The following is a 24,095-nucleotide window of genomic DNA, read 5'->3' on the forward strand; positions in this document are numbered from 1 at the left end:
CAGCTTCTTGCCTTGAGAACCCCATGAACGGTATGAAAAGGCAAAAAGATAGGACACTGAAAGATGAACCCCCAGGTCGGTAGGTATCCAATACGCTACTGGAGAAGAGCAGAGAAATCACTCCAGAAAGAATGAAGAGCCTGAGCCAAAGCGGAAACGATACCCAGTTGTGTATGTATCTATTGGTGAAAGTAAAGTCCGATGCTGTAAAGAACAATTTGTATAGGAATCTGGAGTGTTAGGTCCATGAATCAAGGTAAATTGGAGGTGGTCAAACAGGAGATAGCAAGAGTGAACATCGACGTTTTAGGATCAGTGAACTTAAATGGGCTAATTTCATTCAGGTGACCATTATATCTATTACTGTGGGCAAGAATCCCTTAGAAGGAATGGAATAGCCCTCATATAGCCCTCATAAGCAAAGAGTCTGATGCCGTGCATGGGTGCTATCTCAAAAATGACAGAGTGATCTCTGTTTGTTTCCAAGACAAATCATTCAGTATCATAGTAATCCAAGGCTGTGCTCCAACCACTAATGCTGAAGAAGCTGAACAGCTCTGTGAAGACCTACAAGACCTTCTAGAATTAATACCAAAAAAAAGATGTCCTTTTCATCATAGGGGACTGGAATGGAGAAAAAGGCAAGTTTGGCCTGGGAGTACAAAATGAAGTCAGGCAAAGGATAACAGAGTTTTGCCAAGAGAACACAATGGTCATAGCAAACACCGTCTTCCAACAACGCAAGAGATGACGGTGCACATGGACATCACCAGATGGTCAATACCAAAATCAGATTGATTATATTCTTTGCAAGCAAATATGGAGACGCTCTATACAGTCAGCAAAAGCAAGACTGGGAGCTGACTGTGGGCTAGATCATGAACTCCTTATTGCAAAATTAAGACTTAAACTGAAGAAAGTAGAGAAAACCGCTGGGCCATTCAGGTATGACTTAAATCCCTTATGTTTACATAGTGGAAGTGACAGATTCAAAGGATTAGATATGATAGAGTGCCAAAAGAACTGTGGGTGGAGGCTTGCAACATTGCACAGGAGACAGTGATACAAATCATACCCAGGGGGGAAAGTGATTGTCTGAGGAGGCATTATAAGTAGCTGAGAAAAGAAGTGAAATGCAAAGGAGAAGAGGAGAGATATGCCCACATGAATGCAGAGTTACAAAGGATAACAAGAAGAGATAAGAAAGCCTTCTTTAGTGAACAATGCAAAGAAAGAGAGGAAAACAGTAGAATGGGAAAGACTAGAGATCTCTTTAAGAAAATTAGAGAAATCAAGGGAACCTGTCATGCAGAGATGGGCACAATAAAGGACAGAAACTGTATGGACCTAACAAAAAGCAGAAGATATTAAGAAGAGGTGTCAAGAATACACAGAAGAACTGTACAAAAAAGATCTTAATGACCCAGATAATCATGATGGTGTGATCACTCACTTAGAGCCAGACATCCTGGAGTGTGAAGTCAAGTGGGCCGTAGGAAGCATCACCACGAACAAAGCTAGTGGAGGTGATGGAATACCAGCTGAGCTATTTCAAATCTTGGAAGATGATGCTGTGAAAGTGCTGCACTCAGGATGACAGCAAATTTGGAAAACTCAGCAGTGGCCACAGGACTAGAAAAGGTCAGTTTTCATTCCAATCCCAAAGAAGGACAATCCCAAAGAATGTTCAAACTATCACGCAGTTGCATTCATTTCACATGCTAGCAAGGTAATACTCAAAATCTTTCAAATAGGCTTCAAGAGTACATGAACTGAGAACTTCCAGATGTACAAGCTGGATTTAGAGAAGACAGAAGAACGAGAGATCAAATTGCCAATATTTGTTGGATTATAGAAACAGCTAGGGAATTCCAAAAAAACATCTACTTCTGTTTTCTTGACTATGCTAAAGCCTTTGGCTGTGTGGATCACAACAAACTGGAAAATTCTTAAAGTGATGGGAATACCAGGCCACTTTACCTGCCTCCTGAGAAACTTGTATGCAGGTAAAGAAGCAACAGTTAGAACTGGACATGGAACAACAGACTGATTCCAAATTGGTTGAGAGTACATCAAAGTTGTATATTGTCACTCTGCTTATTTAACTTATATGGAAACTATATCATGTGAAATGCAGGGCTGGATGAAGCTCAAGCTGGAATCAAGATTAAGGTGAAGGTGAAGTCGCCCAGTTGTGTCCGACTCTTTGCAACCCCGTGGACTGTAACCTACTAGGCTTCTCCGTCCATGGGATTCTCCAGGCAAGAATACTGGAGTGGATTGCCACTTCCTTCTCCAGGGGATCTTGCTGACCTAGGGATCGAACCCAGGTCTCCCGCATTAGAGGCAGACGCTTTAACCTCTGAGCCACCAGGGAAGCCAGGAGAAATATCAATAACTTCACATATCCAGATGACACCATCCTTATGGCAGAAAGCAAAGAGGAACTGAAGAACCTCTTGATGAAGGTGAGAGAGGAGAGTGAAAACGCTGCCTTAAAACTCAACATTCAGAAAACTAAGATCATGGCATCCAGTCCCATCACTTCATGGTGTATAGGTGGGGAAGAAATGGAAACAGTGACAGACTTTATTTTCTTGGGCTCCAAAATCACTGTGGATGGTGACTGTAGCCATGAAATTAAAAGATGCTTGCTCTTGGAAGAAAGGCTATGACAAATCTATACAGCCTGTTAAAAAGCAGAGACATCACTTTGCTGACAAAGGTCCGTATAGTCAAAGCGACAGTTTTTCCAGTAGTCATGTACAAATGTGAAAGTTGGACCGTAAAGAAGTGTGAGTGCTGAAAAATTGATGCTTTTGAACTGTTGTGTTGGAGAAGACTCTTGAGGGTCCTTTGGACTGCAAGGAAATCAGACCACTCAATCCTTAAGTAAATTAACCCTGAATACTCTTTGGAAGGACTGATGGTGACGCTGAAGCTCCAGTACTTTGACTATGTGATGTAACGAGTTGACTCATTTTAAAAGACACTGATGCTGGAAAAGATTGAAGGCAGGATGAGAATGGGACTACAGAGGATGAGATGGTTGGATGACATCACCGATTCAATGGACATGAGTCTGAACAAACTCTGAAAGATAGTGAAGGACAGGGAAGCATGGCATGCTGCTGTCCATGAGGTCGCAAAGAGTCGAACAAAACTGAGCAACTGAGCAACAACAACAACGTCTAAGTACATTGATTTTTCAATAAACTTACTTACATTAAAAGTAAAATAACTATATTAGCAAAAAAGGTAAGTAACTTATAAAATCATTAATTCATATTTATTTTTCAGAGATAAAAGCATGTGAAGTTATAGATTTCCCTCTGAGTATCTTTGGCTGCATCCCATGGACAAGGTTTTAAGGGATTGCAGGGGTAATAATTAATATTTGTTAAGAATTATTCCATATTTTTAATATATTATTTATTAAAAATCATCACAAGCTTTATGTCTTTTCTCCACTTTGTTTTTGAAAAGATGAAGTAATGTATTTTTCCAAAATAACACAAGATATGAGTTCTAGAACTAAAATTTGAACTTAGTACTCTCTGATTCCAAACAGAATGTTTTTCCTGGTTTACCTTATTTCTTCTTGTAAACTTTTTGAATATTCTTACTGTCATTATTTTCTGAATATTCTAAGTGAGAGTTTGGTTTTCTTTTGTACCAGAGTTATTTATTAATAAGTAAGTGTTTGTTTGTTTTTGATATTCACTGTTTATATTAAAAATTGGGGAGACTGGGTGTGGCTCTATTTTGGTAGTCAAGAAAGTTATTTAAATTATTTTAAAATTGTTATTGTAGTTGTTGTTCAGTCACTAAGTCGTGTTCAGTCTTTGCAGCCCCAGGGACTGCAGCACACCAAGCTTCCCTGTCCTTCGCTATCTCCTGGAGGTTGCTCAAACTCATGTCCATTGAATTGGTAATGCCATCCAACCATCGCATCCTCTGTCGCTTCCTTCTCCTTAAATTAATTTAAAATACATAATATTAATTAATTAAAATGTTTAATAATAAATGGATATGTTGTGGTTTTCTCATGGTTAAAGTTTCTTAATTTTTTTGTTTTTGTTAAATAATTACTTTTAAAGTCATTGTGTCCTCATAGGTTAGATACTCCACTCACACTGTCTCTCTCTCATGGTTCATGAGCTGTAGGTATAAAACGAACCTTATCACAATTTTTTACTTCATTTATGTCATCACTATTTGCTTATTTGGCAAAAATAGAGCATTAAAGTATGTTTAAGTCTGAAATCTGGGTAAAATAGAAATCTTGACAAACATGTATTTAGAAACTACTCCTGTTATAAGAGAAGGTATTTTTTTTTATAATAAAGAGAGTCAATTATCAAGCCTGTTTTTTTTTTCCTGAGAGCACAGTTTGTGATATTCAGTTACATTTTAGAAACAAATCAATTGGTTTATACTGAAAAGAAACTTGATAACATATTGAAAAGTATACAATATCTCTAATGAAGGGATAAGATAAAGTCACAAAGATTACTTTTAAAAAGTGAGAAGTATCATGATCCTCTCCTGTCTATAGAAATAAAGCGGTAGGTTTTAACTAAGATATTTTAGCTTAATTTCTTTGCTTTTATAAATTTCTAATTCAAAATTAGTTAAGACAAATCAAATTAAATTGAAAAACTAGATTAAAAAATTAACTTAAAATTTTGTTAGATTGCATCATTATTTCTGTTTTGCTTTTTCAGTTCAGTCGCTCAGTCGTGTCTGATTCTTTGCGACCCCATGAATCGCAGCACGCCAGGCCTCCCTGTCCATCACCAACTCCCGGAGTTCACTCAAACTCATGTCCAACAAGTCGGTGATGCCATCCAGCAATCTCTTTACCTAGCATTTAATAAAGAAATTTACAAAATTTCCAAACAATTTATATAGAACTGTCAGTTCAGTTCAGTTCAGTCACTCAGTCATGTCTAACTTTTTGTGACCCCATGGACTGCAGCATGCCAGGCTTCTCTGTCCATCACCAACTCCTGGAGCCTACTCAAACTCATGTCCATCGCGTCAGTGATGCCATCCAACCATCTCATTCTCTGTTGTCCCCTTCTCCTCCCGCCTTCAGTCTTTTCCAGCATCAGGGTCATTTTTAATGAGTTGGTTCTTCACATCAGGTGGCCCAAGTATTGGAGTTTCACCTTCAGCATCAGTCCTTCCTATGAATATTTAGTACTGATTTCCTTTAGGATTGACTGGTTCGCTTTCCTTGCAGTTCAAGGGGCTCTCTAAGAGTCTTCTCCAACACCACAGTTCAAAAGCATCAATTCTTTGGCTCTCAGATTTCTTTATAGTCAGGTTTCACATCCATGCAAGACTACTGGAAAAACCATTCCTTTGACTAGAGGATCTTTGCTGGTGAAGTAATGTCTCTGCTTTTTAATATGCTGTCTAGGTTGGTCATAGCTTTTCTTTCAAGGAGCAAGTGTCTTTTAATTTCATGGCTGAAGTCACCATCTGCAATGATTTTGGAGCCCCCGAAAATAAAGTCTCTCACTGTTTCCATTGTTTGCCCATATGTTTGCCATGAAGTGATTGGACTGGATGCTATGATCTTAGTTTTCTGAATGTTGAGTTTTAAGCCAACTTTTTCACTCTCTTTCGCTTTCATCAAGAGGCTCTTTAGTTCTTCTTCACTTTCTGCTGTAAGGGTGGTGTAATCATATATTTTTAGTTTTAATATAAAAATTCCATTAGGGAGATTCCATATAATCTTTGTTAATTAAACTTTCAAATTTGGAAACAGCTCATTTATAGTGTAAATCATGGCTATACACTATTAGTCAGAACTTAAGACACCTATTATGAAAATTTTTAAAAACAGGGTGATACCTATTTAGGTGACTGCTCTTAGGTGTATTATAATTTGAATTGCTATTTAATGTTACAGACTAGTCCATTTTAGCTCTTTGATTCTTTAAATATTATGTAAGTCTGATTTTTACTGGGTTTTGTTATTTTTTGTTTTTTCTTAGTTCTGCTTTCTAAAATTAATCCAAAACTGATGATTTCTCACCGCCTTCCTACAGTTACAATTATCAAAGCCCTCCCTCATCATATTTCATCTGGATGCACACTCAGTAGCCTCCTGTTGGATCTCCTGCTTCCCCTTCTTCCTCTCCACAATCTTTTCCCTAAAAGACAATTAGAATTCTTCCTGAAAACACATACTCCTCTGCCCAGAATCCTGTATGGTGTCTCATCCCAAAGTCAGGTCTGCAGCGTGACCCCTGGAATCCTACACTACTGCTTCTCTCATCTCACCTCCTAACACTCTAAATTCTGCTCCCAATACAGGGCTTTCTTACTGTCTTAAGCATTCAGTGCACACTCATACCTCAGAGTATTGGTACCTAGTCTTCCTCCCAGGACTCTTTTTCTGCATGTTTGAATGAGTTACTCCCACACTTCATCTAAGAATGTACTAAAATACTTTTTGTTAGAAGCTGTCCTTGACCTCTCATATCTAAAATCCTCTCCCCACCTCATTTGTAGTGACTGACATACATAATTGTAGATTTTCACATCTTTGTCTCATCTTTAACTTACCCAGGCCTACTTTGACAGCGGATGTTTTTAACAGTCTCTTTTATTGATTTCCTTCAAAAATATTCACAGTAATTTTACAGAAACAAAATCTCATTTTTGTGCTGATAAAGTCACTGCCTTATATAACATTTTATTAAATTTCATAATTGTAACACTAGACATCATTGGCATAAATATTTGGAAATGAATACACCTGATGCTTGGCAAAGCTAAACTTTAACTTATGGGAGCAAAGTGCAGGCTTCATTCTAGGGCTGTCTGCTAGACTCAGCGGACAGACTACTGTCAACATCAGGCAGAATCTGCTGTAGAAGTAGAGAGTCTTTGTTAATCGTCCAGGGAATTGATTGAGTAGATCTCAGTTAAAAGAGGTTGACTTGTAGTTAAAAAGAGAACCGAAATAAGCTTAGCTTGATTATATAAAGGAGCGCTTCTAGAGTATTCTTTTATTTTTGGATTAGTTCATCTTGAAAATAAATTATATAATTATTTATACTAGAAACTTTCATATAAAAGTAATTCCAAGAGTGGAGGTAGATGACCACTAGAGAATTGCTGTTTTTCTTACCATGCACATATATTTTTAAAATCTCTGAAGATGGTGAATAGTGATGGTTGTGCAACACCGTGGATGTACTTAATGCCACGGAAACAAACGCTCAAAAATGGTAAATTTTATGTTATGGACATTTTACCATAATAAAACCAAAATAAAAATACATCTATACTTAAAGATAATATAAATAAACCTGTGACATATTATTAATGTGCAATATAGAAGAAAAGCTAGGATTCATGGAATTAGAAGACTTGTATTTCTATAATACTAGCACCATGAATGAGTTGAAAGCATTTTACCCAGATTTTACATTTTCTTAGCTATAGTTTTCTTACATTTAATGCAAATTTGCTTACTCTTCACAACTCTCAGGAGTTTTATGAGGAATAAATGAGGTTATTTATATAAAAATCTTTAAGGAACTGTAAATCAGTTTATAGACTTAGGTGGAATTTTTCATATTTTTGAAAGAGTAATTCATTGAACTGACTTAGTATTGTATGTAAAGTCTTGGCTGGAGGCATTTGCTATTGAGGTTTTAAAATGTTTAAATTACTTATTTTAAATGTTTTGTTTTTTTTTGAAAATGCAGCTGTTTTTGCTCCAGGGTATAATTAATTGATGGAAAAGTTTGACTTATATTTGGAGAGTTATACTTCTTATTGGCATTATTAAATGTTCAGGTTTTTTGTTATTGATGTCATTTCTTAACAGATCCCCTTTATAACTTCTGAAGGGAAAGCCTTGCAAACTGAGGTAGATACTGAACAGCTTAGCTTTTCCTTTCTTATTTGAAGTCAGTGTGTTAAAAAGCAGTTATAAAAAAAAAAAGGTTTATGCAGTGGGACAAAAAATGGCAGATTGGGCAAGGCATAATGATACTGTGAGTCAGATTTGTGTGTATGTGTGTGTGTGAGTTTTTCAGTCAGGTCCGACTCTTTACGACCCCATGGACTGTAGCCCACCAGGCTCCTTTGTCCATGGGATTCTCCAGGCAAGAATAAGTAATAGAAAATTATTCATTTTGGACATTGATTAAAGTGCATTTCTGGTTGCTCACCTTCCATAGACTAAAAGATATTTTTTTCCTGTTAGTAAGAAAACAGTGATTTGGAGGAGCTCAGTTAATTTACAGAGATTTTTCTGTTTTTTTTTTGCAAAAATAGAGATAGAATGTAGGAAAATGGTCAATACAAACTCACTTTGGCAGGAACTTTTTTGTAAGAAAAAGGGAAAAAAATCAGAATTTAATTAGGTGAAACCTATTGAATGTTCTATTGGGGGCATAACAAAGAACTCTGTGACCTAGTATACAGTGTACAATACTAAAACAATGTGATCTTAATCTTTGGAATTCACTGTTTTAAACATCTTCTGTCAATTAATATGTACTCATTCTGATTAATAGAGCTGGTGTAGTCTGTGTTCAGTTTCAAGGAATTCTTTTTCCTCTTAGTTAGTTGTATCATTTCTGCAGTTTGCTTCAGAGTTATTTTTGATAATGTGGCCCATTGACATATTTTAACATTTTAAATTTGAGTGCCTTTAGGCACAATACTCAGTCATTTGCCATAGTCTCTGCCATTCCTATGGTTTCTGCCTTACTACACTTATTTCACTTTTGTGAAACATCTGGCCTTTAGAGACATGTCACTCTTGCTCAATTTTTACATAAAGGCACAAGGCAAGCATAAAAAGGAAAAGGATAATTTCTGTCTGTTCAACCCATACCTTTTCCCATCATGCCCAGTGAGTGGGGATTCCCACAAGGCTTGGATGAGCAGATCTGAAACTGAGTGATTGTTAAATTATCCCTGTGCATGGTGTCATCTCCTAGTTTTAGTTATAGCTTTCTAATTTTTCAAGTGCTATTAGTGTGTCATTTGCCATAACATATTGTGAATAAAGGACTATGCTGAATTTCTGTTGAGCCACAGTCTAATGGAGGTAAAGGCTTCCAGTTTTATCTAGATATTTCTCATACTTTTTTTCCCAAGGCATGCAAGAATTTTTATGCTGTTCTTTTTTTGTTGAACAAAGCAAAATAAATTAGTGGAATATAAAGATAAGAGCTGATGAGCATGCCACTAATGGAGAAAAAGGGGTCTTTTCACAGAGTTGGTTTTTTCCCCCATCCCATCTACATTGGATGTCAATCAAAACATACCATTGGCCGTTCAGTTTTTTAAAAAATGCAGTATGCTTGTGCACATCACCTACATACACCAGTTGCTTCATGTACAATAAAGGAATGGGGAAGGGGGAAATGAAAGAATAGAGAAACTATATTATAGTAGTCAGAATGTGTTGGAACCAAATTATAGTTTTCTAGTTGAAAATGTCTTCTTGATCTGGGGGAACAGAATTCTGAAGTAAAGTGTGAAAGTGAAAGTCACTTGCTCAGTCCTGTCTGACTCTCTGAACCGATGGACTCTACAGTCCGTGGAATTCTCCAGGCCAGAATACTGGAGTGGGTAGCCTTTCCCATCTCCAGGAGATATTCCCAACCCAGGGATCGAACCCAGGTCTCCTGCATTGCAGGCAGATTCTTTACCAGCTGAGCTGCTGCTGCTGCTGCTGCTGCTGCTGCTGCTGCTGCTGCGTCGCTTCAGTCGTGTCCGACTCTGTGCGACCCCATAGACGGCAGCCCACCAGGCTCCCCCGTCCCTGGGATTCTCAAGGCAAGAACACTGGAGTGGGTTGCCATTTCCTTCTCCAGTGCATGAAAATGAAAAGTGAAAGTGAAGTCGCTCAGTTGTGTCCGACTCTTAGCGACCCCATGGACTGCAGCCTACCAGGCTCCTCTGTCCATGGGATTTTCCAGGCAAGAGTACCAGAGTGGGGTGCCCTGCTACCAGGAGTAAAGTATAAAGTTCCCTTTTTAGCTGGCACCTCCTGTCTGCTGCTGAAATACATTAATGGTATCTGCATCTTCCAACTGTGCAGGTATGTCTGTCTCCTTGATCGGATGCCCATCAAACTGGGATCTGATCTGTCTCTTTGACAAACCCTGTTCACAATAGGCTTTCATTAGTTTACTAAGTGGTGTATGCCTCTTAATTTTAAACTGCACCACAGAACCAACCTGCCCCACCAATTTCAAATTAATATGATCGTTGTTCTCAGTCTTGACTCATGCTTGGGGTTTTTCGTCCGCGATGGCAAGCACTGGGAGCATCCTCAGCCCCGCCTCGCAAGAGAGGTACCAGGTCCGCAGAGAACAAGCACACAGGCAGCACGAGGAACTGCAGAAGGAGGCGGCAGCGCTGGAGGAGGGAGAGGGCTTGTGCCTCCCAGGCTTTTTGGACTGATACCTTTGGAAATGATACATTTCTTGGGGGCCTCTTTTGCTGGAGGAGGGTCTATTACTAATGCAGTAATGTTTCCAATTATATTAATATTTTAATGAATGTCCTCAAAATGGAATGGTTAAGGTGTTTACATGGTAATAGACCCTATAAACCATTATTAATTTGAAATGAAAAACTCTGAACCATTCGTGTATCATTCTGTTTAAAATTGCCCTGACCACATTCTCTTTCTTACTCTGATTTATTTTTCTTCATCAGACTTTTCACCCCTTAATTTTTGTATTTGTTTCTTTATTTGTTGTCTATCTCTTCTGTGTAATCTTGTGGGCAGGGACTTGTTTCTGATTACTGTTCTGTTTCGTGGTTTACAACAGTGTCTGATATAGAATGAGAAACTTACTAAATACTGGGTGCAGGGGTCCATGCAGCCCTCTCATGCAGCTGCCGTGTTTTCTATTATGGGTATGCCCTCCCCAGTCTACCTTCAGTGTCCTTTAGCTTAGTACGTTTGGAATACAGATCCTGATCTAACTCTTCCTACTCCAAACCCTGCATTGTCTTCAGAATGACAGCTGTCCTAAGTATGTCTCACTTTAACGCAATTTGCTGTTTATCTGCCTGTTCATTTTTGTTTTTAATTAAAACTTTGATCTCCTTGAGGAAAAGATCTTTGTTGCCTTCACCAACTTATCCCCTATACCTAACATGGTATCTGAAGGTGCTCAACAAATGTTTGTACAATAAAGGTATAGTAGTTTACATATGAAAAAAATGGAAGTTCAGAGGTGATATGATACATGTTGGTGATTATGCTGCTAGTGAGCAGCAGAATGGGACTAACTCCCTCAATCCAATGCTCTACCACTTAAAGGAGTGGATTTCTATTTTCAATGAAAAGTATTTTTGTTTCTTCACTTGCAGATATTGAGGATGTTAAGAAATACAAACCTGGCTACTTAGAAGCTACGCTTAATTGGTTTAGATTTTATAAGATACCAGAGGGAAAACCGGAAAACCAGTTTGCTTTTAATGGAGAATTCAAGAACAAGGTGAAGTTGATCATCTTTATTTTAAAATGTACCTGTGATATTTGTACCACATTTCTTTCACTTTGGGGGATTTCTTATGTGAATATTTGTGGATAGTATGATAATAAAAGTACTGTTTACTGACTTTCGTGTTTAAGGACATAATTTTTATTTTTAAAAAAGTTTTAGGAGCTCTAAGTAAATCAGTAAGACTGATAAATACCTGTATCCATCCATTTATCTATCAATATCTCCTTCATCTGAGGAAATAAAAGATTTCTATGATCAGTCTAACTCTGTAAATTGTAAATGAAGAAAAATCTTTCATTTTACTCTTCTGGAGAGGAGGGAGTTACTTACCATTAATGCAAATCCAAAGGGGCTTCCCTCCTAAGTGTTCATTCTATCATGACTGAATTCAACTACTTAACAATTAATAAAGTATTTGAATTGTCTTATTGTCAGAGGGTTTTTATATTAGAAAACCACAAAGTTACCAATAAGCGGCTCCAATACGACACAAATGGAGAAAATGGACCAAAATTAAAGTCTAAAACTATTAGACTACTTTATTTATTTATTTATTTTTACTACTTTTAAACGTATTGCCACTATGCAAGTTTCACATTATAAACCAGCCTTTAAGTGGGTACTAATAAATACAGTGTGTTTTGTAAGTAAAGTAAGCCATGGTCATCAAAACTTCAAAATTACGGTAAGTATTTTGTTATATAAGAGCTTATTGCTGAACCCAGTATGTTTAAAAAGGTTTATTAACCCTTAAGATCTTGAGGGCTTTGTCTAGGATTTATTAAATATGGATATAAAACTACTAGGCTGTGATCTCTCACATAAAAATAAAATACTAAAAATTTCTAAAATAAATTATTTTTTTCTTTTTCCTCTAATATATGTGTTGTATTTTATGTTTGAAACAATACACATTTCAAACCTATGTGTACCTTTGTGGCCCCTTATTGCCAAGTCATTCCATGAATTTATAAAAGAATGAGGTAATTTGAGAATTTTGGGGGTTTGATTTCGACAAACATTAATTTTTTTCTGAATGAAGACTGGGTCATTTATGCATCCCTTTAGAAAATAATCACTATATGCATTGCTTTTTATCACTGCTGTTTAATATATTGAGCCTAATGCAGGAAAATTGAATCATATATCTTCAACATGGTTGAAAAGATGGCTCTAGGCTGTAATCTAGATTTTTTCTTTTCATGCTGACTGCTTAAAGCAGGTACTGGAATCTGTTTTAATAATCAAAATTATCTGAATAATATAGTTAAAAATCTTTCCATGTATTTTCCAAATAATAAATTGACTTTTTGTCACATACTTTAGGATTCTCCCCTACACCACCTCACCAAGCATTAAGCCGTCTCCTTCATCTCGGGCAACAGCAGACCTGAGGGAAAGTTTTCTTCTCAGAAGTACATTTGCCATCATTTTCTTCATATCATAATGTGTTCAGTTGTCACTGAAAAAGAGAGGAGCTAATAGGACTTAGTTAATACATAAGAACTCTGCATAAGGAAATTTAGCAGCATTTGGGGGGAAAAATAAAAATGTTCTTCTTTGAAAAAATAAAGCAAGTTTTCCTTAAGTGGTTTTACTAGATACGTGTCTATTGTTTTCATTTTTAGACACTATATGAATTCACGCTAAGAAAAAGATTTTTAAAATGTTGAGGTTTATTACCTTCAGACAGTGGATAGCCTAAAATGATTATTCAGTTAAACTACTTGCAGCATTGTTCATGATGAAATGATTAAGTCTGTGCTTATGTACAATCTAGATAGTAAGCTAATTGGTTTACATGAAACAATCTTATTTGTTCTTTCAGCAACGCTACGATTTAAATCAGGGGTTGGCAACTTTTTCTTTTTCTGTAAGAGCAGATAGGAAATATTTTAGACCTGCAGGCCATGTGTTCTCTGTCACAGCTACTCAGCCCTTCCTTTGTAGCACTAATGCAGTCAGGGGCCATGCACAAGTGCATGGATGGACATGGCTGTGCTCAGTAAAACTTTATTTACAAAATCATGTGGCAGGCTGGATTTGACCCAAAGGCCCAAGTGTGCCAGCGCCTGATTTAGTTGATTTTCATTACATTCCATCTTAAAGAAGAAGAAATTAAAACAATGAGATTGAATGATCTGCACAAAGTCACACAGCTGGTAAATAAGGATGTGAGAACTTATACTTAGGTTTGCCTGACTTCAGAGCTCATGTTCTTAATAATTAACTGTCATTCTATGACTAGTTCCAAGTTATTATTAATAGTATAATGATGTGATTGCTAAGTCTGTTTTTGGTTTTTAACCAGGCTTTTGCTCTTGAAGTCATTAAATCTACTCACGAATGTTGGAAAGCCTTGCTTATGGACAAGTGTGATGGTGGGGCTATAAATTGGTAAGAATTTGTCTTTTCTATGTAGTGTTAATTTTTATTATTAATTGATACTAAAGAGCCATATGATACTACTCAGATCTTTTGTTTGTTTCTTTTAAACAGAATTGCATTTTTTTTTTCTCATTTAAAAAGTGTTTAAAGAACACCTATTTGGAAAGCATTGCCAAATACTGGGCACTATGAAATTAGAAATTGACATGATCACTTTTCTCAAGGGATTTATAGTTTAGTAGGGAATATTGTCAAGGAAACAAGCATTTACTCACAATGAATTGTGATATATGCAAAGGTGGAGCAAAAGACAGTGATTTTTCAACATGCAGACATATGATTATTTAATTTATTTGCATGTACCACGTCATTTCTTGGTAAGAGTAAAAAGAGGCCTACTTATCCAACATGATCTGGGTCACCAGCTAATTAATTAAGGGGAATCAAACAAATGTAAGATGTATAACGAACATTTTATTTTACTTTAAAACATTTAAATGTATGTTTATTTCTCAATCTGTGGATATAAGGCTAAGACTTTTTCTGTAGAGATTCCATGTAGACTGTATAACAGAATAATATAATAGACTATATAATGGAGATTAAAGATCAAATCCTGCAATCTTTATACTCCATATACTTAAAAACCTTTGTTAGTTTTTAGGATTCTTTTTATCTAACCTTTTACACTTGTCTTGGTGATGGTTTAGTTGCTAAGTTGTGTCCAACTCTTGTGACCCCATGGACTGTAGCCCACCAGGCTCCTCTATCCATGGGATTTTCCAGACAAGAATACTGGAATGGATTGCCATTTCCTCCTCCAGGGGATCTTCCCAACCCAGGAATCGAATCCAGGTCTCCTACATTTCATGCAGATTTTTTACTGACTGAGCTATGAGGGAAGCCCTTATAACTGGGTTGTCTTACCCACACCTAATTTAACACCCAAGTTTTTATAGTGGCTCAGTGGTAAAGAACCGCCTGGCAATGCACAAGATGCAAGTTCAGTCTCTGTGTCAGGAAGATCTCCTGGAGAAGGAAATGGCACCCACTCCAGTATTGTCGCCCGGAAAAATCCCATGGACGGAGGAGCCTGGTGAGCTACAGTCCACAGGGTCATAAAGAGTTGGGCATGACTTAGTGACTAAACACCAACAGCAGAGCCTCGACAGTGTTTACAGCCTCGGTAGTTTTAGAGCCACGTGATGTCCATAGAAGTAATTCTGTTTCCACATTCCCTTTATCAGTGAGTATACATATAGCTTAAATTATGAAGTTATAATAACAGAGGCAACTGACATAAAAGATTTGAACGTGAAAACAACTGACTCTTGGTAAGCCTAACTAACAAGCAAAAATACAGTCTTTCTGGCAAGTAGAATCCTACCCAAGTTCATTGTCCTCTTTGAATCAGAAAATGGGAAGCCATTTATTCTTTCAGTAAGTACTGATTGAGAGTCTCCTGCCAGGTACAGTGAATATAGTCCTTGTGCTCTTCAAGCCCAAGGTCTGGGAATCAAGAGGGAAATCATAAAAAAAAAAAAAGAAAGAAAAGAAATCATTAGACCAAAGTAATATGGGATAAAGAATTAGTCTCAGGGAATGTTTTATCCCAGTTCAGAGGCTTACCTTGTAAATGCTTGGGCATTATAGCTTCAGATTCTTTTTAAAAAATTTTAGTTATAGATAATTTACAATATTACATTAGTTCTGCTGCACATCAGAATATATCAGTTGATGTATGTATCCTTCCTTTTTTAGATTCTTTTCCCTTATAGGTCATTGCAGAGTATTGAGAAGAGTTCCGTATGTTTTACAGTAGGTCCTTAATTAGTTATCTATTTTATATATAGTAGTGTGTCTAGGTCAATACCAGTCTCCCAGTTTATCCCTCCCTCCCCTCAACTCCTGCTTTCCCTGGTGGTAACCAGAAGATTTTTTTCTACATCTGTGACTGTTTCTGTTTTGTAAATAAGTTTAATTCTGTCATTTTAAAAATTCCATATTTAAGGAATGTCATATGATGTTTTTTCTTGTCTGACACTCCACTCAGTATGACAGTCTCTACTTGTCCATTCATAATATGACACATGGCATTATTTCATTTTTTCTGTGGCTGAGCAATATTCCATTGTATATATGTACCATATCTTTACCCATTCCTCTGGCAGTGGGTATTTAGGTTGCTTCTGTGTCATCAGATTCAGTTTCTCTTGCAGGCTATGACTCTGTGGACTTCATCTTCTTCCATTTTTCTTTTGTAGAACACTCTTTTTTCAGCATCGTTTTAAAAGTTAATTATTTCTAACATAAATATTGCAGTTTATTAACAAGAAAACTGGGTATAAATTAAATGTCATCTAGCCGTTGCCATCCTAGTAACTAGTAGGCTGAATTCTTCTTTCTGGCCAGATATCCTAAGTGATTTATTAATCTGATGGCTCCCAGGTGGCCCTTGTGGTAAAGAATCTGCCTGCCAATGCTGGGGACACAGGAGACATGAGTTTAATCACTGGGTTGGGAAGATCCCCTGAGGGAGGAAATGGCAATCCACTCCAGTATTCTTGTCTGGAGAATCCCATGGACAGAGGAGCCTGGTGGGCTACAGTCTGTGGGTTTGCAAAGAGTCGAATACGAATAAGCACACAGAGACACACAGACACACACACACACACACCTCTAAAAAGACGGGTTTCTGATTGTTCAAAGAGGTATTTGCTTGCTGTTTGCTTTTGTTTCCTTCCTAATGGTACTTTCTGAAAACCTTTTGCAGTCTTTGATGGGGCTTATATGGTTCTAGGATTTTTGAGCTGCACATTTAGAGAGCATCTCTGATTAGTTTTTCTATAGTTTGATATCGTTCCTTCGATGCTGATTCTAATTGTCTTTACTCTGAGAGTAAATTTATTTATATGCTCTGAAGTCACTTTACTGTAGCCTCCTAGGAATGATATAGATTACATTAAGAATTGACATTTATTGAACTGTATGCTATGTTTTAGGTTATGTGAGCTCTATATGTATCATCTAATTAATATTCACCAGAACTCTGTAAGACACACATAATTTTTGTACCCATTTTACATATGAGGAAATTGAGGTCAAGTAGAGATTCTGATCTATTGATAGTGTCTAAGTGTTGGATTTAATCCAGACTTTAAACATATTCTCTTAATAGGTATATTCTTTCTGTTTTCAAAGAATACAGCAAAATTAATTTTTTTAGCTAAAAAAATGGTATAAGTCCTGGATATAAATTTTATGCATCTAGCTAATTTAAAGTCAAAATCTTCAGAATTTTAACTCATTTTTGTCCACATTTTTTTAAATTTTTTGTTACTACCTGATTTGTAAAATATATTTATACTTAAGTTTTTCTTTAATTTGTCTTTACCTATGAATTGCTTCTCTCTAGAAAGGAAGTGAAAAGCAAAGGAGAAAAGGAAAGATATATCCATTTGAATGTAGAGTTCTAAACAATAGCAAGGAGAAATAAGAAAGCCTTCCTCAGCAATCAATGCAAAGAAATAGAGGAAAATAATAGAATGGGAAAGACTAGAGATCTCTTCAAGAAGATTAGAGATACCAAGGGAACATTTCATGCAAAGATGGGCTCAATAAAGGACAGAAATGGCATGGATCTGACAGAAGCAGAAGATATTAAGAAGAGGTGGCAAGCATACACAGACACCTAGAGCCAGACATCCTGGAATGTGAAGTCAAGTGGGCCTTAGAAAGCATCATTACGAACAAAGCTAGTGGAGGTGATGGAATTCCAGTTGAGCTATTTCAAATCCTGAAAGATGATGCTGTGAAAGTGCTGCACTCAGTATGCCAGCAAATTTGGAAAACTCAGCAGTAGCCACAGGACTGGAAAAGGTCAGTTTTCATTCCAATCCCAAAGAAAGGCAATGCAAAGAAAGCTCAAACTACCACACAATTGTAGTTATCTCACATGCTAGTAAAGTGATGCTCTAAATTCTCCAAGTCAGGCTTCAGCAATACGTGAACTGTAAACTTCCTGATGTTCAAGCTGGTTTTAGGAAAGGCAGAGGAACCAGAGATCAAATTGCCAACATCTGCTGGATCGTGGAAAAAGCAAGAGAGTTCCAGAAAAACATCTATTTCTGCTTTATTGACTATGCCGAAGCCTTTGACTGTGTGGCTCACAATAAACTGTGGAAAATTCTGAAAGAGAGGGGAATACTAGACCACCTGGCCTGCCTCTTGAGAAACCTATATGCAGGTCAGGAAGCAACAGTTAGAACTAGACATAGAACAACAGACTGGTTCCAAACAGGAAAAGGAGTACGTCAAGGCTGTATATTGTCACCCTGCTTATTTAACTTCTATGCAGAGTACATCATGAGAAACGCTGGGCTAGAAGAAGCACAAGCTGGAATCAAGATTGCCAGGAGAAATATCAGTAACGTCAGATATGCAGATGACACCACCCTTATGGCAGAAAGTGAAGAGGAGCTAAAAAGCCTCTTGATGAAAGTGAAAGAGGAGAGTGAAAAAGTTGGCTTAAAGCTCAACATTCAGAAAACGAAGATCATGGCATCTGGTCCCATCACTTCATGGGAAATAGATGGGGAAACAGTGGAAACAGTGGCTGACTTTATTTTTCTGGGCTCCAAAATCACTGCAGATGGTGATTGCAGCCATGAAATTAAAAGATGCTTACTCCTTGGAAGGAAAGTTATGACCAACCTAAACAGCATATTAAAAAGCAGAGACCTTACATTGCCAACAAAGGTTCGTCTAATCAATGCTGTGGTTTTTCCAGTGGTCATGTATGGATATGAGAGTTGGACTGTGAAGAAAGCTGAGCGCTGAAGAATTGATGCTTTTGAATTGTGGTGTCGGAGAAGACTCTTGAGAGACCCTTGGACTGCAAGGAGATCCAATCCATCCTAAAGGAGACCAGTCCTGGGTGTTCACTGGAAGGACTGATGTTGAAACTGAAACTCCAATACTTTGGCCACCTGATGCAAACAGCTGACTCATTGGAAAAGACCCTGATGCTGGGAGGAATTTGGGGCAGGAGGAGAAGGGGATGACAGAGGATGAGATGGTTGGATGGCATCATCGACTCGATGGACATGGATTTGAGTGGACTCCGGGAGTTGGTGATGGACAGGGAGGCTTGGCGTGCTGCGGTTCATGGGGTCGCAAAGAGTCGGACACGACTGAGTGACTGAACTGAAGTGAACTCAGTTCCTTCAGTGTACTGTGTTATTGATTACCAGACCTTCCCGCCTTCCTTTTTCACCTGTTCTCTCCATATAAATAGGTTTAAGTCTGAACTGAAGGCCGTGTTTATCACAGTAGTTCTCTCAAACAGTGTGTATAGTACAGCACAGTTACCTAGGGAAAGCATTAGAAAGCTCATTTGTTGTCCTCTTCTTTAAATCTGATGAATTAGGATCTTTGAGGAGAAGGATCTAAGTATCAGTATGTTTTAGAAGCTCCCTGGCTTCTGGTGAGCTGTTTTGCTTAACAACTATAGAATCTAAATTTTTCGAAGAGGAAACAATTGGCCCCTCTTGCCACACAGCCTCATTTCCCATCACTTCTTGCCTTTTATTTCATGTTCCAGTAACTTAGAACCACCTGTCCCTCCTCACAAACACCATGCTTTTATTGATCTCTGAGGCATTTCTCATTTGTCTCCTTTGCCATGATTTTCTTCTCACTTCTCACTGGCTGGCTTACTCATCTGTTAAAACTTTGTTTTGACTTCGCTTTCTCTAGGAAACTTTCCTCATCCTAGCCTCTCTAAGGTGCCATTATACCTAGCTAAAAGTGCTATTCCTTGCCCTCTGTGTAGTCTTATCACTGCATTTATTCATTAACTGCTTATTTTATGAATTTGTCTCCTCCAGAGTATTTCTTCAAACGTAGATGAATGTCTAAAGATTCATATTTGTATTCATCTTTATATTCTTCATAAATATTCATATTTATATTCTACATGCCTGACATGTAATAGCCACTTAGTAAATATATGTTGGAGTGATTGTTGGATAATATTTTAAAGTAAAAAAAAATATGTTAGGTTTTAAGTCCAGTAGTAACTCTTCTCTTTTAGGAGCCCTGCATTTACTAAATTACTTAAATTCTGTTTTTCCCAATAAGTTTTAGTGTTGTTATTTTTATTCTTTTTCCCCGCTGCTTACTGTTTACTCTAGAAGCTGCATATTTTTTTTAGCAGGGATAATTAAGTTATTTCTGTTTTTACTGAAAGCAACTTGAAATTGTCTGGAGGAAAAATACAGTTTTTTTGTCATTTGGTTTTATTATTCTTCAACTCTTCTCAGATTCTCTTTAATCATGATTTATATATCTACCTTATTCTTAAGAAATCAGGACTGTACTCTTCATTTCATTTGTTATGTGCATAATTAACTGTAGCCTCACCTGTGTTCTCATATCACTGCTTTCCGCACCTCTAGGAAGAACTTGGAGTGTTTTATTAGTTTTTTTATGATCTAAATTGAGTTTGTATTTTAGCCCTAGTGATAGGACTTGGCACACAGCAAGTAGTTTGAACATGCTTACTGAATGAAAAAAATTATATAAATATTTATATGCCGTCTTCAACATATGTATATATGTTTTTTCATATATATGTATATTGTTCCAAATTATTTATGTCTTGAAGCTGTTTCTACCTTTCCAGAGAAAGATATATTTAGTCCATATATAACTCCAGTTCTTTAAGCTTTATGTAGATTTACATCAATGCTAGTTTTCTTCAATGAACTCTGGAGGTTATGGTCCCAAATCGTCGTCATTTGTATCCCTTTAAATTTTCTTTCTCCTTTGTCCTTGACTGTTTTGCTTTAGAAAGAAAAACCTTGACCATTCTGAATCTTGGACCCTGTCCTTGGGGATTCGCATGAGTGTGGGCCTTTGTCTGATTTGATTGTCTTGAAGAAAATAATTTTCTCTTTACTAAAATTTCATATTGCTGGTCCTGTAAATTTCATCTTTTAGATTTTTTTTTTTATTATTTGCAGGTAACTTTCTCTTTCTGTTTCTTTGTATTTAATCACTAATTTTCCTTATTATATATCTGTTAATATATTTTTAAAATTATTTGTAAGTGAAATTTGGTTTGTTGGGCATAGAAATTTTGAGGTTGTTGATCTTTTGCGCTAGTGTGTCTGCTTGTTTTGGTCAACAAATGATGTAGTCAGCAAAGGCTATGCGATGATTATAAATTTAGAGCAAAATATTGAATGTCTTGCTATTAAAAGGGAAGCAGCGCACTCTTCCTTGTGATGATGACGATTTTTGGCTGCACTGCATAGCATGTGGGATCTTAGTCTCTCAGCCAGCTATCAAACCTGTGGCCCTTGCATAAGAAGCGTGTCGTCTTAACCACTGGACTGCCAAGGAAGTTCCCCTGAGTCTTTATTTTTAATCTCATTTATAGTAAGCACCATCAGTTTAGTCATCTTTCCTTGAAGGGATTATACTGCTTTTCCTCCTGTAGGGCATAGACATAGCTAGAAAGAACCCTGAACATTTTAATGTCCAGGGAGGTTCCATGGTTCAGTATTGTGTCCCCAGCATTTAAAAATGTCCTAAATATGTTGGTATAAGAATACTTTTTTGAATCAATCAATAAATATGAATCAGTATAAATTTTTATATAAGGGCCAGTTCAGAAGAAATAAAAATATTTCTTGATAACTTGCCTTTTATCATACCTTCAAACATCCAGAGTAAACCCTGAGGAAAGCATATTGCAACCCAGGCTATATTCTTCATTAACTAGAAGGATGTTAGTGAGGAAGGTGGCACCATTTGTAGCAATAAAGTGCTGTTATTGTTGTTGTGGTTACTATTGCAGCAGTAGTAACAAGGGGCTTTGTTACTTCTTATCTCTCCTCTTTTGTATGTTATATATCATGCAAGAATCTCCTAAGTCCATTTGAATATACCTTCCATTTCATTCCTAAGACAGCCATGCTAATAACTTGTCCAGGGTGAAAAATGGTAAAGCCTATTGACTTTCCTAGGTTTTGCTGGTTACTTGTCGAGATATTTTATTGGGGATATTTTTTAACTTACTCAGTTTTTAAAATTTACGGTACTGGCTTGAATATTTTTTCTTGCCTAACATTTCTGTTGATGGCTTTGCTTTGTTGTGGAAGTAGAAGTTTACTTTAGAAATAGGTTATCAGATTTAACAGATAAAAATATAGGAGACCCACTCAAATCTAAATTTCAGACTTTAATCTAAATGTCTCATACAATAGTTGGGACATATTTATACAAGAAAATAAGTTGCTATTTATCTGAATTTCAGACTTAACTGGATTTTCTGTATTTTATCTGACAACCATATTTACAGAAGACTCCCTTTTCTCTCATCATCATTTTCCCAGAATCCCCACTGAATGTTTCCCTTTGGTGTAGTTATAGTGTTAAAAACCTTGTGTTGTTGTTGTTCAGTTGCTAAGTCGTGCCTGACTCTTTGTGACCCCATGAACTGCAGCACGCCAGGCTTCTCTGTCCTTCACTATCTCCCTGAATTTGCTCAGACTCATGTCCATTGAGTCAGTGATGCCATCCAACCGTTTCATCCTTTGTCACCTCCTTCTCTTTCCCTCAGTCTTTCCCAGCATCAGGGTCTTTTCCAATGAATCAGCTCTTCGCATCAGGTGGCCAAAATATTGGAGCTTCAGCATCAGTTTTTCCAGTGAATATTCATTATTGATTTCCTTTAGAATTGACTGATTTGATCTCCTTGCTGTCTAAGGACCTCTCAAGAGTCTTCCCCAGTACAGCAGTCAAAAACATCAATTCTTTGGTGATCGGCCTTCTTGATGGTCCAACTCTCACACCTGCACATGACTACTGGAAAAACCATAGCTTTGACTAGACAGACCTTTGTCAACAAAGTGTGATCTCTGCTTTTTAATATACTGTCTAGGTTTGTCATAGCTATTCTTCCAAGGAGTAAACATCTTTTAATTTTGTAGCTGCAGTCACTGTCTGCTTTGATTTTGAAGCCCAAGAAAATGAAATCTGACACTGTTTCCACATTTTACCCCTCTGTTTGCCATGAAGTGCATAGGACTGGATGCCATGTGTATATACGTAAGACCTTTTATGTAGCATATTTATTATACACCATGCTTTCTTCAGAGGAGTAGCACTTAAGACTTTGCAGTGTCTGGTTTTTTGCCTTGTTCCTTTTAAATTTAGATTTTCTTTAGAGAAACCTCTCATTTATAAGACCTTACCTTTTTCAGTTTTTAGCTTACTTAAACAAGGGCTGTGGAGAAGAGAGTAGTTTAGTCTTAAAGATGATAATGCCAGCTTTCATCAAACATCAACATTCATGCAAGGAATGAAAACAAATTCTACATTGAGTCTGAGTAGAAAGCAAAATGACCACTTTCATAATCACTGTGTACCCAGTATCTGATTATAGACAGATGTAGTTTAAAGATAAATAACTAGACAGATCTTTTTATCATACATGTCCCAGAATATTTCACAAAGCCATTGCCAAAATAAATTTGATAATGTGTATGCCTAAGATCCACTTGGGGAGCGTGTGCATGTGAGTATGTGTGTGCATGTGTTTCATCTATTAATTATCTCTCTTAGGGATCTGCTAATCATTTATTTCTTCAATTTTGAAAAAATTAATTTGGTTTTAACTCCCTTCTCTACCTTTTTCTGCATCCACTTTAATCTGATTTCTTTGATGAATTTTTTTAAAAAATCAGTCTTAAAAAGTTTGAGGGGAACAATGCTTATGCTTTCATCTGGGAAGTAAGAAAGACGTGGTGGGCGGTGTACTTGTGGAGAGAGTAGGCTGGTCCCCATTGTGTTTGAAGGCTCTGGCCTTATAGAACCTTTACTGATGGTGGGAGGAGCTGCTGTCTGTGCCTTGCTAAACTTTCATACTTGCACAGAAACTCAGTCTTGGTGTTCATGTGGTTTCCTCTCACCGCTCGGAGCTTAGTCTTTCATACCTGTCTGAGACTCTACAGTGTTTATCACCTCACTTAGAGGAAAATTCTTATAATCCTCAATCTGTGGGTCAAATTTGGTTTTTCTTTTCTTCAGTAAGGGTGAAGGGTAGTGGAATAGCCTTTTACATATACCAGAAGAGTATTTAAATTTGTATACTATCATTTGACTTTTTTTTTTTTCCTAAGTTCTGGA

At 37.0% G+C, this 24,095-nt stretch overlaps 1 protein-coding gene and 1 pseudogene across 3 annotated transcripts in view; one reads left to right on the forward strand and one right to left on the reverse strand.

Moving 5' to 3' along the window:
- PPA2 (pyrophosphatase (inorganic) 2) overlaps window positions 1-24,095 on the forward strand; it is a 115,417-nt gene that overhangs the window by 55,077 nt on the left and 36,245 nt on the right. For all 3 annotated transcript variants that reach the window (XM_018049246.1, XM_018049245.1, XM_018049247.1), the window contains 2 exons: window positions 11,374-11,501; window positions 13,822-13,907. In XM_018049246.1, the coding sequence (XP_017904735.1) occupies window positions 11,374-11,501; window positions 13,822-13,907 (214 nt within the window). The remainder of the gene's footprint in view (window positions 1-11,373; window positions 11,502-13,821; window positions 13,908-24,095) is intronic.
- Window positions 9,920-11,367, reverse strand: LOC108636208 (annotated as a pseudogene).

This window comes from Capra hircus, chromosome 6 (genome assembly GCF_001704415.2).
Source record: "Capra hircus breed San Clemente chromosome 6, ASM170441v1, whole genome shotgun sequence".
NCBI lineage: Eukaryota > Metazoa > Chordata > Mammalia > Artiodactyla > Bovidae > Capra > Capra hircus.